We start from the raw sequence: 17,082 nt of genomic DNA, 5'->3' as shown, positions 1-17,082 counted from the left end.
TCTGTGGCATGATGGGAGGTTGGTGGCACGGCAAAGGTGTGCTTGGGGACATACCATGGCCATCCCCACCTGGCTCTGGACAGCTGCTTTCTCTGCATTCACCTAGTGTGAATCCTGAGCAAAACTGCACATAAACAAAATCTGAATTGTGCTCAAACTGTTTCCAAATACATCAATCACATAGGATCTCATTTGTGGTTTCATGTAACCCAGCAGAACTGGGGTGATTCCACCTGGGCCCTGCCAACTTTGTCACTTCCTTCCCCGACCCTCTGGGACTCCTTCAACATCACCCCTACTGACAACCCCTGGCGTCTCCCTCCCAGTACCTGTAGCAATGGCTACCATGTGACAGCACAGTCCACTTCCCTGAAGACCACAGGCCTGCTCACGGAAGCTGTGGTGCCCACACCTGGTGCACCTGACTTCGATAAAACTACACATGCATTTATTTCCACGATCACAGCTGATGAATTTTGACACTCTGCGGATACTGGCCACTCCATCTACATACAGGCAACCTGGACTAGCGCAGGCAAGCTCTCGGACTGCACACGCTTCCTCCCAGGGGTTCACAAGGCCTGGCTCAGACACAAGGAGCCAAAAAGGCTCTGGACAACCCAGGGCAGGGTAGGGCCAGGAGCAGCAGAGGGCCACAGTGGACCCCCACTCCACCCCACCTGGGGCCCTACACCAACAGGTGCGGGGCTGGATGCCAAGACCCCACAGCAAGCCCCATGACCAGCCCCCAGAGCTCATTCAGAAAGGACCAGTGCTGCGAAGCCCAGTATAAAGGATTTATTTATACTCAACAGTTGACACAAGCCTTCCTTTAAATTCCATTTTTACAGTAAATAACGTACATCTCCCTCCTTCCCATGCAGGATCGCTGTGTATTAATCTACAACTCTTAATCGTGAAAAAATAAAGTGTTTCCCTTTATAATTATACTGGTAACATGTGGAATATTATAAGTGATAAAGGACAGATTTGCTCATTCCTGGACTGGTTATTTGGTTAAAACCTGAAACATTAGGTCAAAGAAATCCATCACCCAATAAAAATAAATACTGCATCATGAAGGACGTGGAAAGTTCTACAGTACCCCTCTTTAAGGGGCATTTCTGGAGAGGCAGCATGGTGCCTGCAGAGACCAGCAGGGCTGTGGCTCAGGACTTGCACAGAGGAGCTTTGCTGGCCATGCCAGGGCACCACTGAGCCCATAGCTACGGCCGAGGATGATGCAGGCATCAGTCTGGCCAGCTGCTGCCCAATCTGCAAGGAGCCCAAGGATGACCCCACAGCTCACCCATCCCACCTGTGAAGGGGGCAAGTACACCATGATTGCAAAACGACCCCGTGTTCAAAACAAAGTAAGATAAACAAGAAACTCGCGCATGTTTACAAGACCTCAGGAGGCTGGCTCATTTCCTGTCTTGGTGGCCACTGCCTCCTCTGCACGTCACAGGCTGTGCTGGACACCCGAAGCGGGGACGTTGGGTGCAACTTGTCTAGTCACTGACGATAGGCTGCCTGTCATCCCGCAGCCCACCCCAAGGAACCAGAGACAAGGACGGCAGAGGGACGCCGCAGCAAGGCCTGCGCTTTATTGTGATTGAGCTGAAGGGACACGGGTCGCCCACAGAAGCCTGGGCCTCAGTCTTGAGTCCTGGCCACGCAGTAACAGGCGGACCATGCAGCCCTCAGCCACCTTACATAAATAGGGACAGACGCCACATAGGCGGCCCCGCCAACCACAGACCAGGAGCCCGCTGGGTGTGAGGAGCCGCGTTCTGGGCCTGGCTCCTGAAACTGTCCGGTGGTGCCGACCGTGGGTGTCTCTGTGCAGGCCGGCAGCTCAGTCCAGCTCGATGGGGCTGCTGTCGTCCTGGCTTTCCTCCCCCTCCTCCTGCTCCGAGGAGCCCATGAGGCTGCTCAGCAAGTTCCCTGGAAGGAGAGACACTGTAGCCACAGTGGCACAGGTGCGGGGTAGCTGCTGGCCCTGCCCCAGAAACCCTTGGCCGTGCCAGGCCTCCAGTATGCTGCTGGGATAAGCAGAGCCTCATGAGCTTGTGCCCAGGAGGGCTCCTCAAGGACGCAGTGCTGATGCTCAGAGACAGGCTCAGGCCTGTGTGTGAAATGTGATGGGAAAAAAAGACCCTAAGCATTCACCAACAGGGAACACCAAGTCCCCCTGAGGTCACAGGAAGACTGTTTCCAGCTGGGGAGAAAGCTATGCAATGGCCACACACTGCACCCTGGAAACAAAAGCAGAGCCTCAAGGGCTATTCCCTGTTGTCACCTGTGCATGCCATCACTGCCAACACACGCCACGTCTAAGTCTGAAAAGTCCCCTCCACCTCATGAGGGAGCAGTGCAAACCAGAGTTCAGCAGTGCCACAACCAGCCTAAGACACAGACTCCTTGAACCTCCAGCTTCACCTCGACACTAGTGCATGCTGACCTCTCGGCTGGGGACAGTCAAGTATGGAGAGCCAGGAGTGAGCAGAAGCAGAGCCTGAAGGACATGAAGAACCACACTGTGCTCCCAAGCTGAGACAGGTGCAGGTGACATGCCACCTCTTCACCCAGGACACTGATGGGGCTTAGGGACGGCAGGGTGGTGAAATGCCACAGGGACCCAGCATGGACAACAGGGCCTCAATAAAGTCTCCTTTCCACAGCTGAAGGCCAGAAGGAAAAGGAAAAGCTAAACTCCAGAGAGATGAGAGCCAAAAGGACAAAGAAGAGCTTATGTGTAACAAAGTGGGAGCAAACGTTAAGAGGGTCTCACAAGGAAGCCCCTGCCCTAGAGGAGTTTGGCCGTCTCCACCTGAGCCACAGATGCGTACTGGCCAGCACACGTGGCGTGACAGTCACATAGTCATCACTTAAGAATGCTGCCAACACAGCTATGTGCATGCAGAGCCTAATCATCCTCTTACATGCTTTGGCAAGAGTACGTGCAGTGCGGCCTACAGGTACAGCCTGGAGCCACCTGCTAGGTGAGGGGCAGCAGTTGTATGCCCTGGCACCTGCAGAGCTGCCTCTGCCAGGAGTGAAATGGTAGGACTGTGCTGCAAGGAGACCAGGCAGGGAGCTGCTGGGATGTGGGCGCTCTGTACTTCTGAACCCTGGGAAATGTGGTTCACTACTCAAACAACACAATTAAAACATTTAAAGTATCAAGATATAAATCAGGCTTTCACAGAGCACTGCACTGCCTTGCCCCATGGGGGGGAGGGAGACACTCAGAAGTCTGGCCAGCCTGCACACAGACAGCCAGACTTTCAATGGCAGGTTAGAAGGTACCTTCAACAGCAGCCCTTGGAGAGGGTTCCCTGCAGATGGGCATTCACAACTCAACTGTGGGAATGTGCCAAGGATTCCACAGGTTCCAGTAGGGGAGCCGATAAGGAGCCCACTGCAGGCCAGCAGAGCTTACCTAGCAAGCCTCCATAGGACGAAGTCTGCTTGGGCGGCACGCCAAAGAACAGCTGACCTATCCTGTCGAGGTACTGCAAGAGGCAGAGCACTGGGTCACTGAGGTTGTAGGCAAGGCAGAGACGCCCCAGCCCTCGGGGCCCCCAGGAGCCACCCATATACTAAGGCTCCCTCCTCTCAGTGGCTGCCTCGACCTGACAGTGAAGAGTCCTCACCTCGTTGTACATTGGGTCCCTCCGGAGGGATGGCTGATACTGCTCACACAGCACCGTGAACACGGCCAGCTTGCCGCTGCAATGAGAACCAGAAATGTGTTCCCAGTGACAGAAGTATGCATGGCACCTGCGCAGGCTCACCCAGCACACACCAGCAGACAGACTTACCCGTCCAGGGCCAACAGCAGAAACCAGATGAAATTGAGCAGGGGCTGAACGAATGGCGGCCCATCCTCGATTGATGGGTGCTTCTGCGTGTATGTTGTGAAGACCACCAATGCACTGTTTTTGTTTTTTAAACAGAGAAACCTGGAAATAAGAACACCCTGGTGGGTGGAAATACTACAGGAAGGCTTGTTTCTACAGATGCTTAGGAGGACCTGAACCCCTTAGGCTGCTGTCCTGGTCCACACCAGCACCCGCACAGGACACAGCTTTATGGGATCCTGAGGGGGCACCACAGCTGTGTTCAAGGGCCCAGCAGGACTGCATCCTGGGCCATCCCTCATGTGTACACCAATGCCATGGGTTTTTACACCTTCTGGGGGATGAACGTTAAGGCTGGGAAGGGGACGCAGCTGCTGAAAGTCAACAGGCTAAGAAATGGGGCCAGAACCTGAGCCCACATCTGCTGAACCCATTGAAGCATGGCCTCTTTGCACCTATGCATTGGAGCATGTGCAGGGGCTGGAGCACAAGTGGCTACAGCTTGATGCTTCATGGGGTGCTGGACAGGCCTGGATTTCGCTCAGGGAGGACTTCCCTCAGCAGCTCCAGAGGTCAAGGAGAAAGAGCTTAGAGGCCATGAGGCAGTGCCAAGCCCAGCCCAGAGAAGAAACTGCACTGTGCATGGCCAAGCTGGGTCGGGGAGTCTTAGTCTGAACAACTCGTTTTTAAAGTCACAGATGTCAATAATGACAAGTGCGTGGCAGGGCTTTGCAGCTATGGATGATGTTAAAGCATCTGTAGGCCTCTGTGACTCTACCTGACACCACCTGTGTGGAGATGCAGTTGAACTTGATCACAGGGAGAGGAAGAGTCGGAAGGGGCAGGCACTGGCTGATGTGTCCTGTGTCACCGGTGAGCAGCCAGGAGGCTTTGTCAGCTCTTAAACATGTTTAAATACTTTCAAGATTAGCTGTGGGGTAGCTAAACTATGGAACCAGCCTAGGTGCTCTTCAACAGATGAATGGATAAACTGTGAGATACACACACACACATGCACACACAATGGAATATTACTCAGCTTTAAAGAATGAGATTATGGCATTTGCCAGTAAATGGATGGAACTGGAGAGTATCATGCTAAGTGAAATAAGCCAATTCCAAAGAACCAAAAGCTGAATGTTTTCTCTGATATGTGGATGCTAATTCACAATAAGGGTTTGGGGGAGAATTGAGGTATTTTGGACTAAACAGGGGAGAGAAGGAAAGGGAGGTGGATTGGGGGTAGAAATGACAGTAGAAAGAATCGAACATGGGGCTGGGGAGATAGCTCAGTCAGTACGGTGCTTGCCTTGTAAGCACAAGGCCCTGGGTTCAATCCCCAGCACCCCCCCCAAAAAAAAAAAAAAAAAAAAAAAACGAATCGAACATTATTGCCCTGTGTGCATATATGATTACATGACCTGTGTACCTCTACATCATGACAAAGGAGAAATTCACCATTTATGTATGATGGGTCAAATGCTTTGTACTGTAATGTATAACTAATTAGAATATATATATGTAAAAATAAAATATTAAAAAAATAAAAAAAATTTAAATAAATAAAAAAGACCAGCCATGGGACAGGCAGGTCTGGCCAGAGCAGACTACAAACCCCCCTGACAAAGGGCTGCTGAGGCAGTGGAGGAGCCTGTCCACATGCTGAAAGGATGGAGACCAAGGGAAGAGCTGTGAAGACAGCCCTTGAAAGAGAGCTCCTGCTTCTCAACATTTATGACACCTTGACATCCACTGTGGGCAGTGATCAGGAGTGAGTGACAAGTGAGCTCTGTGGTCAGCTCTAGTGAACCAACACTCTCCCCCTCCAGCATGCTGCAGCCAGGGGACACTGTGGCCCACTCAAGGCCATCTCTGGAAGCCCGGGAGGCAACGCAGGTGCAGACACCACAAAGCGACACCGAATACCTACTGTAGCACTGCCTGGGCCACGAACATGTCCACCTCACTGCGAAATCCCCGGGCGGTGGAGTACTCCACAAGCATGTTAGCGCAGCCCTCACCGTCAGTGGAGTGCAGGAAGTGATACCGAGATTCGCAGTAGTTTTGTTCTTCAAAGGGAAAAGAAAAAAAGGCAGACAGACATGTCACAGAGACTGCTGAAGGCTCCACCTTCCCTGGTCCCCAACTGTGTTCCATGTGCACACCCCAACGCACTACAACCGTGTGAAAACTGGTGAAAAGATTCATCTGACCGTAACAGGACTGCTTACACCAACACCCCCAACTTCCTTGTGTTCAAGTAACAAATGCCAGAGAGCTGAAGAGCAGAAGGTTGCCCCAGCAAGACCTCAATTCTCCAAGTTGTGTGAAGATGCTCCCCACAACATAAATGCACATGAGGCAGGACAAAAAAATGACTAATATTTGATCCACCTGATTACTTGAAGGTGCCTGATTGATGGATGTGTCTGGGTATGCACTGTGAAGACTGCCAACCCACTGCTTTTCTTTTAAAAACAAGCAACTTAAAATGGGCACAGTGGCGCACACCTGTAATTCCAGTGACTCAGGAGGCTGTGGCAGGAGGATCCCAAGTTCGAGGCCAGCCTCAACAACTTAATGAGACCCTGTCTCAAAATAAATAAAAAGAGCTAGGGATGTGGATCAGTGGTTAGGCACCCCCGGGTTTGATCCCCAGTATAAAAAACAAAACACCACCAAACACAAGCAACTTAAAAAACCATGTAAGAACCTAAAAAAAATCCTAACAATGAGTTCCTCCAAAACAGTGCCTTGAGCTCTTCTCTCCCATAGATCCCCGATACCACAAAGGACCCTGTGGGTTACCCAATTCTTTTTTGTTTGTTTGTTTAGGTAACAGGGGTTGAACCCAGGGGTGCTCAACACCTGAGCAACATCCCCAGCCTTTTATTTTTTATTTTGAGAGACAGGGTGTCACTAAGTTGCTTAGGGCCTCATTAAATTGCTGAGGCTGACTTTGAACTCATGATCCTCCTGCCTCAGCCTCCCAAGCTGCTGGGATTATAGGCTTGTGCCACCAGACCTAGCTGGGTCACCCAATTCTCACACCTGCTTGTTGCTACCCACACCCCACTCTGGGCTTACTACCCTGGTGGACCCATAAGAGCACCCTTCCTACCCCTGACCCAATGCCATCCTAAGAGCCCTTCTCGTCCTCTGAACTGGGAGTAACAGAGTATCTCTTCCCCTACCTCAAAGGAACTGACACTGGATCCCTGTCCCCTGAGCTGTCTTCAGGGCAGTCAGACTTATGTGGAGTCATGTCTCTTTCTACTTGTCTCGTTTGTCCCCCAGCACCCTCCAAAATAACCTCTTGGATTTGGGCATCCACACAAGAAGACAATGCATACCTAAGCCCAAGCATGAAATCAACTCTGGTTCACACAGTGACAATGTTCACAGTGGGGCTGTGATGGACAGCAGCCCCATCTGAGCTGGTCCTGCTCCCAGTTCCCAGCTCCCAGCAAGTGCTGAGTATACTGCAGAACCCCCATGACCTAGGGACAAGCACCTCACCCCATCCCCAGAGGAAGTCACTATCACTGGCTTGTTCCTAGGTGGTTCTCTAGACTCTGCTTCTCAGCAGGGAAAGGCTGTCCCTGACATACCAGAACACTGGTCCCTCCTCCTGCCAAGGCTACCAGTGTCTGGTAGACAGGGGCTGCCAATCCCTTTGTCAACAGGACGTGGCCCGTGATAAGCACCCGGCTTTGTCAGCCAGGTGGACGAGAGGGCGGAGTACAACCCAGGTTGTTGACACGAACATCAATCCAAAGACGGCGCCACTGGTTAGCCTGCAACTGTTCCCAGGAGGTGCTTGCTGCCTGAGGTCTCACTCACAAAAGTAATCTGTGTTACCTGGAGGCCACTCTCTCCCATCTTTGAGAATCCCCAGGGCTTTAGAGGAAGAGCTGCTCTGTACCCTACCGTCTCCACTGCCTGCCAATGTAGCCTTCCCTCCTGTTGACAGTCACAGGCCAAGAGTGGAAGCACCAGGGCCCCAGATACCAGCTGTCCCCAGGAACGCCACTATCACATCCCTGCAACTGTGTCATTCAGGTCATGGAAAACCTTTACTGAGTGCTTTCTTCCAGTCCCCGAGCAGAGACACTGACCACCCTAAGCAAAACATCCATGATCCCACCCCATGGGCCAAATAAGGCCACAAACATCTCATTAGAAAATGAACTGTTGAGAAAAGAACCGGAGAACGAGGCCATGGAGGGGCTGCTCCTGGAGGAAGAACAGGAGGACAAGCAGTCTAAGCGAGGATCTGCATGCTCCGCAGGGGCTGGCGGTTAGAGCCAAAGATGGCAGAGCAGACTCCTGTCCTGATGCTCCTCCTGGAGCAGTGTCGCCTCACCCAGGGCAACTCAGTACAGGCAGAAATGTCTGGTCCAGCCAGGGAGAGGCAAGCTGGCCAGCCCTGCTGCAGAGCTGCCTACCCCTCAACAGCGGAGGACCCCAGGCCTACCTTTCCACAGGGTGAGGGCCAGCAGCTGGTGGAGCCGGGGATGGCCCAGTTTCCCAGACCCTCCACTGGACCACTTCAGGGCTCTGGATACAAAAGCCACTCGCTCCGGAGAATTTGGATCCATCAGACTAAATACTTTAGCCAGATTTTCTGAAAACAACACAAACAGACCCTCATCCCAAGGAACACCAGGGAACTGGGCAGTGGCCACAACTGTAATTCAGTGATGTGGAAGACTGAGGCAGAAGGATCACAAGTTTGAGGCCAGCTTGAGGCCAGCATAGACAATATTGCTAAGACCTGTGTCAAAATAAAAAAATAAAAGGGTCTGGGGGTATAGTACAGTGGCAGAATGCTCCTGGGTTTAATCTGCAGAACAACAAAACTAAACAAAAAACCCACTAAACTCAAAAAACTGCTCTGCTCTTTGTGCTGTGCATCTTGCAAAACCAACATATTAACTCCAGCTGGGTGCAGTGGTTCACACGTGAAATCCCAGCAACTCAGGAGGCTGAAGAAGGAGGATTCCAAGTTTGGGGCCAACCTCAGCAATTTAGCAAGGCACTAAGCAACTTAATGGGACTGTCTTAAGAAAAAAAAAAAAGGGGGTGGGGATGTGGCTCAGTGGTTAAGTACCCCTGGGTTTAATTCCTGGTACAAAAAAACAAAACAAAACAAAACAAAAAACAATTATTTAATTCCAAAAGAATGCAAAGAAGCCACTGATAAGTTGGTGGGTGTCCCCCATGTGTGTCCTATGGACTCTAGAGCTATCCAGAGTCACTCCAACTGACGGCTGTCTGCTACTGCTGCATGTCCCAAAGGGCCACAGACAAGTAACCTTTCATTTTTGTGACCTACCTGGGTCATGCTAGGAAGGGTGGGCTGTGGTGAAGAGCTAGCCCTGAAGCAAGCCAGGGATGGGCTTTTGCACCAGGTGGGGGTCCAGAGTGTTCCCTCCTCCAGCCATGAGAGCAGGAGAGGCAGTGGGGTCTCCCCAGTCTTCCAGCAGACCACAGAAGGGCTTTACCAACTGCACACTCACCTCACAGGACAGAACAACAAGGCTAGTCTCTGGTCACAGGGCACCAACCTCTCTGACTGTCACAGCAGGGGCAAGACTTTGTCATGCTCTGTATGTCCTGCTATGTGCCCAAGCACTTGGAGCAGGCCAGGTGGGTGGGCATGGCCACTCCAACTCAGCAGGAGCTACCTCCAGAACAAGATCCGCCCCAGAGCACCAGAGATTGACACACGGGCACTGAAGGGGGTGAAGTAACTAGGGAGGTGCTACATCAGAACGATGGGGCAGCCGGCCACACAGAGGGGTCCTCACCCAGCAGGTCATCGGCCACCTCCACGTCTGCCTTCTCCAGGGACTCCAAGACTAGCATGGACAAGTCTGCAGCACTGTTTTGCTAGAAAACAAATAAACAAAACTCACAAAGTTAGAAACAGACCTGAGTCATTCAGAGCAGTTCAGACAAGACCAGCTGGTGGTCCTTCTACAGACAGCAGTCGTGAACACACCAGCACCAACAGGAACTGAGGACCCCTGTCCTGCATGCAGACCACTCAGTCATGCAGCCCAATCACAAAGCTCCCAGCCCTGGAGCAAATAAAAAATGGAGAGAGCTGTTTAGATCAAAATTACATGTTGCAGGGCTGGGGCTGTGGCAGAGTGCTCACCTAGCACATGTGAGGCACTGGGTTCCATCCTCAGCACCACATAAAAAAATAAATAAAATAAAGGTTTCTAATGTAGCTAAACAATTTTTTCTTGTCCTCCAGTTACAATATATCTTACTTAAATAAATATACCATCAAGGAATATACCTCAATAAAAATTTGGGTATCTAATAGATTACTAGAAATTGGAGCAATAAAATGTTCAAATTTAAAAAAAAAATAAAAAAAAAAATAAAGGTACTGTATCCATCTACACCTAAAAATTAAAAACAAAACATGTGTAGTGTAACACCCCAATACCCACAAATCCAGCACTTGAGATACCAGCCATGAATGGCCCAAAGGAACAGGCCCCTGAGTGTAAAGCATCTGCAGCCAAGGACAGAGGACCTTCTTCCATTTGCAGCCAGAACCACGGATGTCCTGATGCCTTCTACCAGGGCTTTCTTTGGCCATTCTCATTTCGGTCCTCCCACCACAGCAAAGCACACAGGAAGGGGCAAATCCGCTTACCTGGCCGTGACTGAAGAAGAGCAATGCTCCTGAGTACATGAGCTCTCGGGCCTCTGCGTGTTTGCTTTGGGACATGTATCTGCAAAGAGAAGGAACGTGTGAGCAGGGAGCCCAGGAGTGTACCCTATAGACACTGCATCCTGACCTAGCTGGGTGCAGACGTTCATGCTAATTATGTTCAACCATTGGTGGAGAATGTAAACTAGACTAGTCCCAAAGAATGAGAGACACTTTGCTGGGCAGGCCCTCCCCACAGGAGCTGCATCCCTGGCCCAGCTGCTTCTCACCCAACAGGTCAGGCTGCCAGTGGAGGGGCACAGCAGGCCCACCTGTGCTCACAGGCAGGAGGTGAAAAGCAGCCCCTAAGGCAGCTCAGGATTTCCAGTAATGAAGGCAGGGCTTGACTCCATCTTTGGTGCAGGCCTGCCTGTGCAGGTGCTCCACAAAGGAGCAGGAAGACAGATGTCATCCATCTGAAAGCTGAGGGGCAGTGGGGCTCCAGGACGGGGTCTACTGGGGACAATGACATCTGTGACTGCCCTGACTCAGATTCAGCCACAGGCCAGTGTCCTCCAAAGCCTGCTTCATGGTCTCCCTCCCTGCTGCATTGTGGAGGCATCCCCATCCCATGGTGAGTACAGGTCCCTACACAGCGCAGGAGACTGCGAAGAGCTGGTTCCTCATCGTACAGGACAGGGGGACGGAGGACAGAGTGGCCAGAATGATGTTGTCAACACAAAGGGTGAAGGTCTATCTCCTGGACAGTGTGGAGAGACACAGACAGCCTGAGCCCTACTGCAGGAGTGCACAAGGCTGGAGTTGGCTTCCTAGGGCCACTCACCCAGCTGACGCTGGGACACCTTGCTTCCCTGCTATCAGCATCTTATTACCATCAGAAAACAAGCCCAGCACCTCTGAGCCAAAGTCCCCTGGGATAAAGCTATGTTCAAAAACAAACCAAATTACACATGATCCTCAAGCAGTAGTAGGGTGCCTCAGAGAGGAAAGGACAGTGACACCCAACTCGTGTCTGGGAGTGTGATTTCACCATGACCAGTACAAAGGAGTTGTGGGGACGCACAGTTTGCTATCCAATCAACCACAGAAAAGGCCCACAGCCAAACCCCGGCTAGCATACCACAGCCCTCAGGGGACAGGTCCCAGGAGAAACCCCACCTTGCTGGTCGGGGGTGGAGCCAGTAGGCAAAGCCAACTCCTTAAGAAGGAAGCCTCAGTCAGCCTGCAGGCCACATGGATCAGTCTTCTCAGCATTACTCCCAAGGGTGGTCACACTATGGTGGCCCTACCAGTAGTTCCCTGATCACAGAGGAGCCACAAACCTTCCAGCACCCAGACCCTTCCTTGCACTGCCATCTGCAGGGACACGGAACCCCATCAACCATATGGTAACTGCGGGTCTACAGCCTTCTAGACTCAGTTCTTAGGCCCAGCAAGAGACGACTTCTTGGAAATCCAGATCAATAGTTCCCTGAGATGCAATTGAGCCAAGTTCCTGGGAAAAGGGAATCTGCCTCAAGGGCTGCTGGTGAAAGCAGCCTGTGCACTTGTAGCCACCTCCCTACAAAGCACTGCGAGCTCACGGAGGGCAGAGAAGGCCAGGTAACAGTTGAGGATCTGTGCATCCAGCATTGGAACCATCCACTGTCACCCACATCCTGCAGCAATCACCTTGCCACAACAAGGAAAGATGGTAAAAAATGAGTCTTGGGCAACCTTAAGAATGAGTGTCTTTCTCCACTGCAGCTGGGAGCTGAGAGTAGTTTTTGTGTCTGGGTGACTGAGCAGGGTGGGGGACGCCCAAGGCCACAGGTGAGCCGGGAGCAGCTGGCCTTCCCAGGAGCCTAACAACTTCACATAGTCCTGCCCACTGGACACTGAGCAATGCTTGACATCACACAAATTCCAAGACCAAGGGCACTGCACCATCCCCACACAGAGGTGGACTTGGCATTGCTGGCGAACACTCCAAGTTGGTGTCAGCCAAAAATGGACAGCAGCATCTTATCCACAGACCACTGCATCTGTGCAAGAACTGCTTCACTTTGCTCTTACTAGTTGAAAAAGCAGAACACGGAAATTCAAGCATTAACACTAGTGATAAATATATGTGGGTGTCAGTAAGACAGGTGGAGTTCATGATTTGCCCAGCCCCACAAGAGCTCACTGGAGAGTTGAGGGAAGCATGGCCAGTGCCTGCTGGCAGCCCAGAAGCTCCAAGACCCAACATCACAACTGCCAGGGTGCAGCTGCCTCCTGCATGAGGCTGTGTATGCAGAAATGAGCTGTGGATTTCCTTTTTCAACATTTATGTGATTTAAGAGGCAACATAGGGCTATGGGCCACAATTAGCAATCCAAACAAGTCTCAGGAAAATGGCAGCAGGACGGCCCACTTTCCTTGAGGGAAAGGGGGCAGAGGCCAAGGGAAGACGGGAACCACACAGGCAGTATACACTGCAAGTCACAGCCTCCTGGAGCAGCCTCTCAAACACACCTGAAAGCAAATCTGCAAACACTGCAGCCACAGTGAGGACCCAGAGACTAGGAAGGTGGCACTGTGGCCACTCTGGCAAAGCTATCCCCAAAGACACAGATTTTCTGACTTTGCAGGTGCTGATAATCCAACAGGCCTGCAAAACTTAACTCCGCCTCTGACCTGGCAGAGTCTGAAGAGGCCCAGGGAGCTGAGATAGAAGGAAACTGAACCAAGGCAGCCAGGTGAACCATCCAACATTTGTGGGACAGACACCATCAGGCTGCCCATTCCTTCCCTGTCCTCCACCTTCAACTGATATAGGCTCTGCTCTACCTGAATCAAAACAGTATGTTGACATCCACAGGGGAATACCATAAAGCAATACAAATGACCTACAACCCTGGTCAGTCTCAAAGTAATTATGCTTAGTAAATTCAGAAAATTGAGCGCGTGCACGCACACACACACACACACACACACACACACAGAAGAAAAAGAGAAAAAGAAAAAAGTACACACTATGATTCCACTTCTATAGAATTCAGAAAATGCAATTTTACCTGCAATGACCAAGCAGACAAGGGGATGCCTGGGGGCGGGGTGGGGTAGGGGAGGAGAGTAAGGCCTCACAAAGGCAGAGGAGAAACTTCTGACAGCTTGCTCCTGACAGGATTCTGGGTCAGTTCAAATGTCAAAGTTCATCCAAATGAAGGTTTAACGTAAACACTTAAATGTAAACGTGCAAGCACATATTTACTGATAAAAAGACATTGAAAAACTAGTATAATTTGGGGATTAAAAAAACAAAACTAGTCAATAAGTGCTAAGAGTACTTTCTTTAAAAAAAAGTTTGGGGATTCTTTTTTCTTTTTAGTTGTAGATGGATACAATATCTTTATTTATTTATTATACGTGGTGCTGAGGATCAAATCTAGTGCCTCACTTATACTAGGCAAGCGCTCTACCACTGAGCCACAACCCCAGCCCATAATTTGGGGATTGACTACTCCAACAGCCAAATACCTGTAGTCTTCCCTGCGTGGGCCTCCTGGGTGAGGTTAATGGAGTGACTCAGTGAGACCAAGGCTCAAAGAGGCTCTGAAACACATCCAGGGCCCTAGAGAAGAAGTGGCCCTGGGCATGGCATTCACTACACTGCCTCAGCGTTGTTAGCAGGTTCCTTACTAACTTCGCAGGTCGGCCCTAAAACAAGTGGTCCAGAGGCAGCAAGGATGCAGAGCTCACCTGTCGGCACCTTGTGTCACTGTGAGATATACCCTGGACCAACAGGCTCACCACATAAATGCTAAGTTAGGCAACTCCCTAGTCACAGCAAGGTTGGTTCAGAACAAGGAACATGGTGCTTATTTTTAAGAAGATCCACTTTTACTGATTAGTCACTGGGCAAATATTTATACACAAATCCCCAAGAACAGCAAAGGTCAAGGTGAATCCTAAGTGCTTCAACTGTGCACAGATGTGTGGCTGGAGTTGGCCATCAGTGTACATGGCAGCAGTCAACTCTAGCACCTGCTGCTTTTGGCTATTCCTTCAACAGTCAGATTAAAGGGCCTGTGACAACCCAGGGTTCTTGGAAGTACAGAGGCAGTCACAGTTCAACTGTTACACTTACCACTGTGACTACCAAGCATGCACGTCTCATTTCTACCAGCAGTAAAATTAAAGAGCTTGCAATTAAAGGGAAAAGCAAGTCTTTTCCTAAAGCAATTAAACAACAAATTTCAAAAAAGCAAGGAATTCATAGCACAATTATTAAACCAGATGCAACCTGACTGGCCTGTGTTTATAGTGTGTCAGGGTTTAGTACACAGAAAATTCCAGAACAGGATTGTCCTTCAGGCCATGTGAGACCATAGGAGGGGCTAATATTTCTCCCTAAGCCTAGAGTCAACGACTAAACCCAAGGCCTCTAATCCTGGCCACACGGGATAGAAACAAATGGAAAAATCTTTTTGAAAACAAGGGGCCAGGGCCTCACCCAGGCTGCAAGCAGGTGGGTCGACAGAGGCAGGGCTCTCTTCTCCTCCAGCACAGGGCAAGGCTCAGGGTGGGGACTCCCAAACTTGGCCTGGATGAAGTGTCCTCTCCCACTGTATCCACCCAGTTGCTTGCTTGCCTGGGGCTCACTCTGGGCACATGGTTCAAGATTGAATGCACCCCAAATGTGAGTAAGAGAAAGGGCCCAGAGAGCACTTAAGATGATCCCAGGTCCAACAGCACACACTAGGCTGAGGAACCACTGTACAGACCAGTATCTTTGTTCAGTCCAGAGAACACGCAGAGTAACTGAAAAACACCCCACTGTGGCAGCTCTAGCCCGCGGGAAGCTGGGGCGCGGAGCAGTAGAAACCACTTTCTACTCAATTTTGCTATTAATCTAAAACTGCTCTGAAAAGCGAAGTGTGTTAAAAGGAAACTGCAGGCTAAAAGGTGTCAAGGCCAGATCCACATCCTTCACTACTGGACAGGGGCAGTCCTGCCCTGCAGTTAGGAATAAAGCCACAGTACAGGGCGAGCTGAAGCCAAGAATATCAACAAACATGCCCCAGGCCCAGTGGACAGTCCAGTCGCAGAGAACTGTACACCTGGGACTCCCGAAAACAGGAAGTGGTCACTGTCCCAACACTCCGGGTGATCAGGGCCTCTGTTCTCCTGACCAATAGCTGATCATGACTGCCTGCAGAAAGGGCTGCCTGAGAGGCCTGCTCTGGAGCCTAGGAGCAGCAGCTCTAAGACACAATCTATGGGAAGGAACAGGGTGACAAGGACAGGGTGCGAGGCCAGCTAGAGGTTGGAGGAAGGGGAGGAGGAAGGTGAGAAGGGAAGAAAACCGGGAAAAAGGAGTATGGAGAGGGTATGGGAAGCAGGGAAAAGGAGGCCATGAAGGAGAGGCTGGGAAAGAAGGGGAGGCCAGGAAAGAAAGGTGGGGCCCAGGAAAGAGAGGTTGAGAAAGGGGAAGGGGAAGGCGGCTGGGGAAAAGGGCAGGGAAAGGGAAGGAGGCGGCCAGGGAAGAGACCTGAGAAGGAGGCCCGAGAAGGGGAAGAGAAGACCAGAGGAGAAAGCCAGGGAAGAGGGAGACCGAAGTAGGAAAGGCACACCGGGGAAGCGGGACAGGAAAGTTAGGAAGGAACAGGTAGGGCTCGGGAAGGGGAAGAAGGAAAGCGAAGGCCACGGAAAGGAAAGGGAGGCCGCGTAAGGCAGGCCGCGCCGCGCACCCCGGAGCCCGCCGCCCCCTCGCCGGCCGCCAGGACAGGCAGCTGCGCAGACCAATCGAGGCGCGGGGCGCCGCGGAGCGGCCAATGAGCGGTGGGGGCGGGGCCTCGGCGGCAAGCCACCGCCCGCGCCCACCTGAAGAAGAGGGTCCGGTACATCTGGTGCGCCTCGTAGTAGTCGCCCTTCTCGACGCTGGCGCGCAGCTTGCCCTCCACGCGCTGGACGCCGCCGCGGTTGCGGGCGCCGTTGCGGGCCCCCTCCTGCTCCGCCATCGCCGCCGCCGCCATGGGCCGGCGTTCCGCGCAGGGCTGACGCTGTCGCAGGCGCGGTCGGCGGCGCCTCTCGGCTTCCGTCCCTGCGCCCGCCCGACGCCCTCTACGGTGGCCGTGAGGAGCCGCGCGCGGGCCGGCGGCTGGGGGCGACACGTGACAAGGAGGGGCCGTGGAGCCTGAGGGTGGCCGCGTGAGCAGAGCGGGGCCACGTGCCCTGGGTGGAGCCGTGGGTAGCCACGTGATCATGAGGCGGGGCTGTGCAACGCAAGCGGGGTGGAGCTGGAGGCTCTGCCACGTGCCCGGGGCGGCCACGTGTTTGGGCGGGGCGCTGCTCACTACACAATGCGCGCGAACGGAGGTACGGCCGCTGGCCCTTGAATGCGGCAGTTCCAACCCTAGCTTCCCGTGGTGGAGCGAAGCAATCGCCCTTCAGAGGTCCTGGGCGCAGGGTTTTCAAAACACGTTGACAGTAAATAAAAGCATTTTTGGAATATTAAAGAGGCCTATGCTTTTATGAGGCCGCCTTGGGCTTTCC

At 52.1% G+C, this 17,082-nt stretch overlaps 1 protein-coding gene across 7 annotated transcripts; it reads right to left on the bottom strand.

Moving 5' to 3' along the window:
- Positions 1–783: 783 nt before the first annotated feature.
- On the bottom strand, positions 784–16,696 carry GET4 (guided entry of tail-anchored proteins factor 4). Of its 7 annotated transcripts, none has more exons than XM_079120645.1 (9): positions 16,411–16,693; positions 10,546–10,624; positions 9,680–9,761; positions 8,344–8,493; positions 5,797–5,935; positions 3,828–3,968; positions 3,660–3,735; positions 3,446–3,518; positions 784–1,962 (listed from the first exon to the last, which is right to left on the bottom strand). In XM_079120645.1, exons 1-9 carry the CDS (start codon positions 16,560–16,562, stop codon positions 1,859–1,861), a joined length of 996 nt encoding a protein of 331 aa, XP_078976771.1. In that variant the 5' UTR covers positions 16,563–16,693; the 3' UTR covers positions 784–1,858. The 7 variants fall into 7 exon arrangements, with proteins under 7 accessions (XP_078976771.1, XP_078976772.1, XP_078976776.1 ...); XM_079120646.1 differs by having other exon boundaries at positions 784–1,947; positions 16,411–16,673; XM_079120650.1 differs by lacking the exon at positions 16,411–16,693 and adding an exon at positions 15,041–16,006.
- Between the last annotated feature and the right edge of the window lie 386 nt (positions 16,697–17,082).

The sequence above is a fragment of the Sciurus vulgaris genome (genome assembly GCF_902686455.1).
Source record: "Sciurus vulgaris genome assembly, chromosome: 18".
Classification (NCBI taxonomy): domain Eukaryota; kingdom Metazoa; phylum Chordata; class Mammalia; order Rodentia; family Sciuridae; genus Sciurus; species Sciurus vulgaris.
The sequence above is the reverse complement of the archived record's forward strand: the minus strand, read 5'-3'. Positions and strand labels throughout refer to the sequence as shown.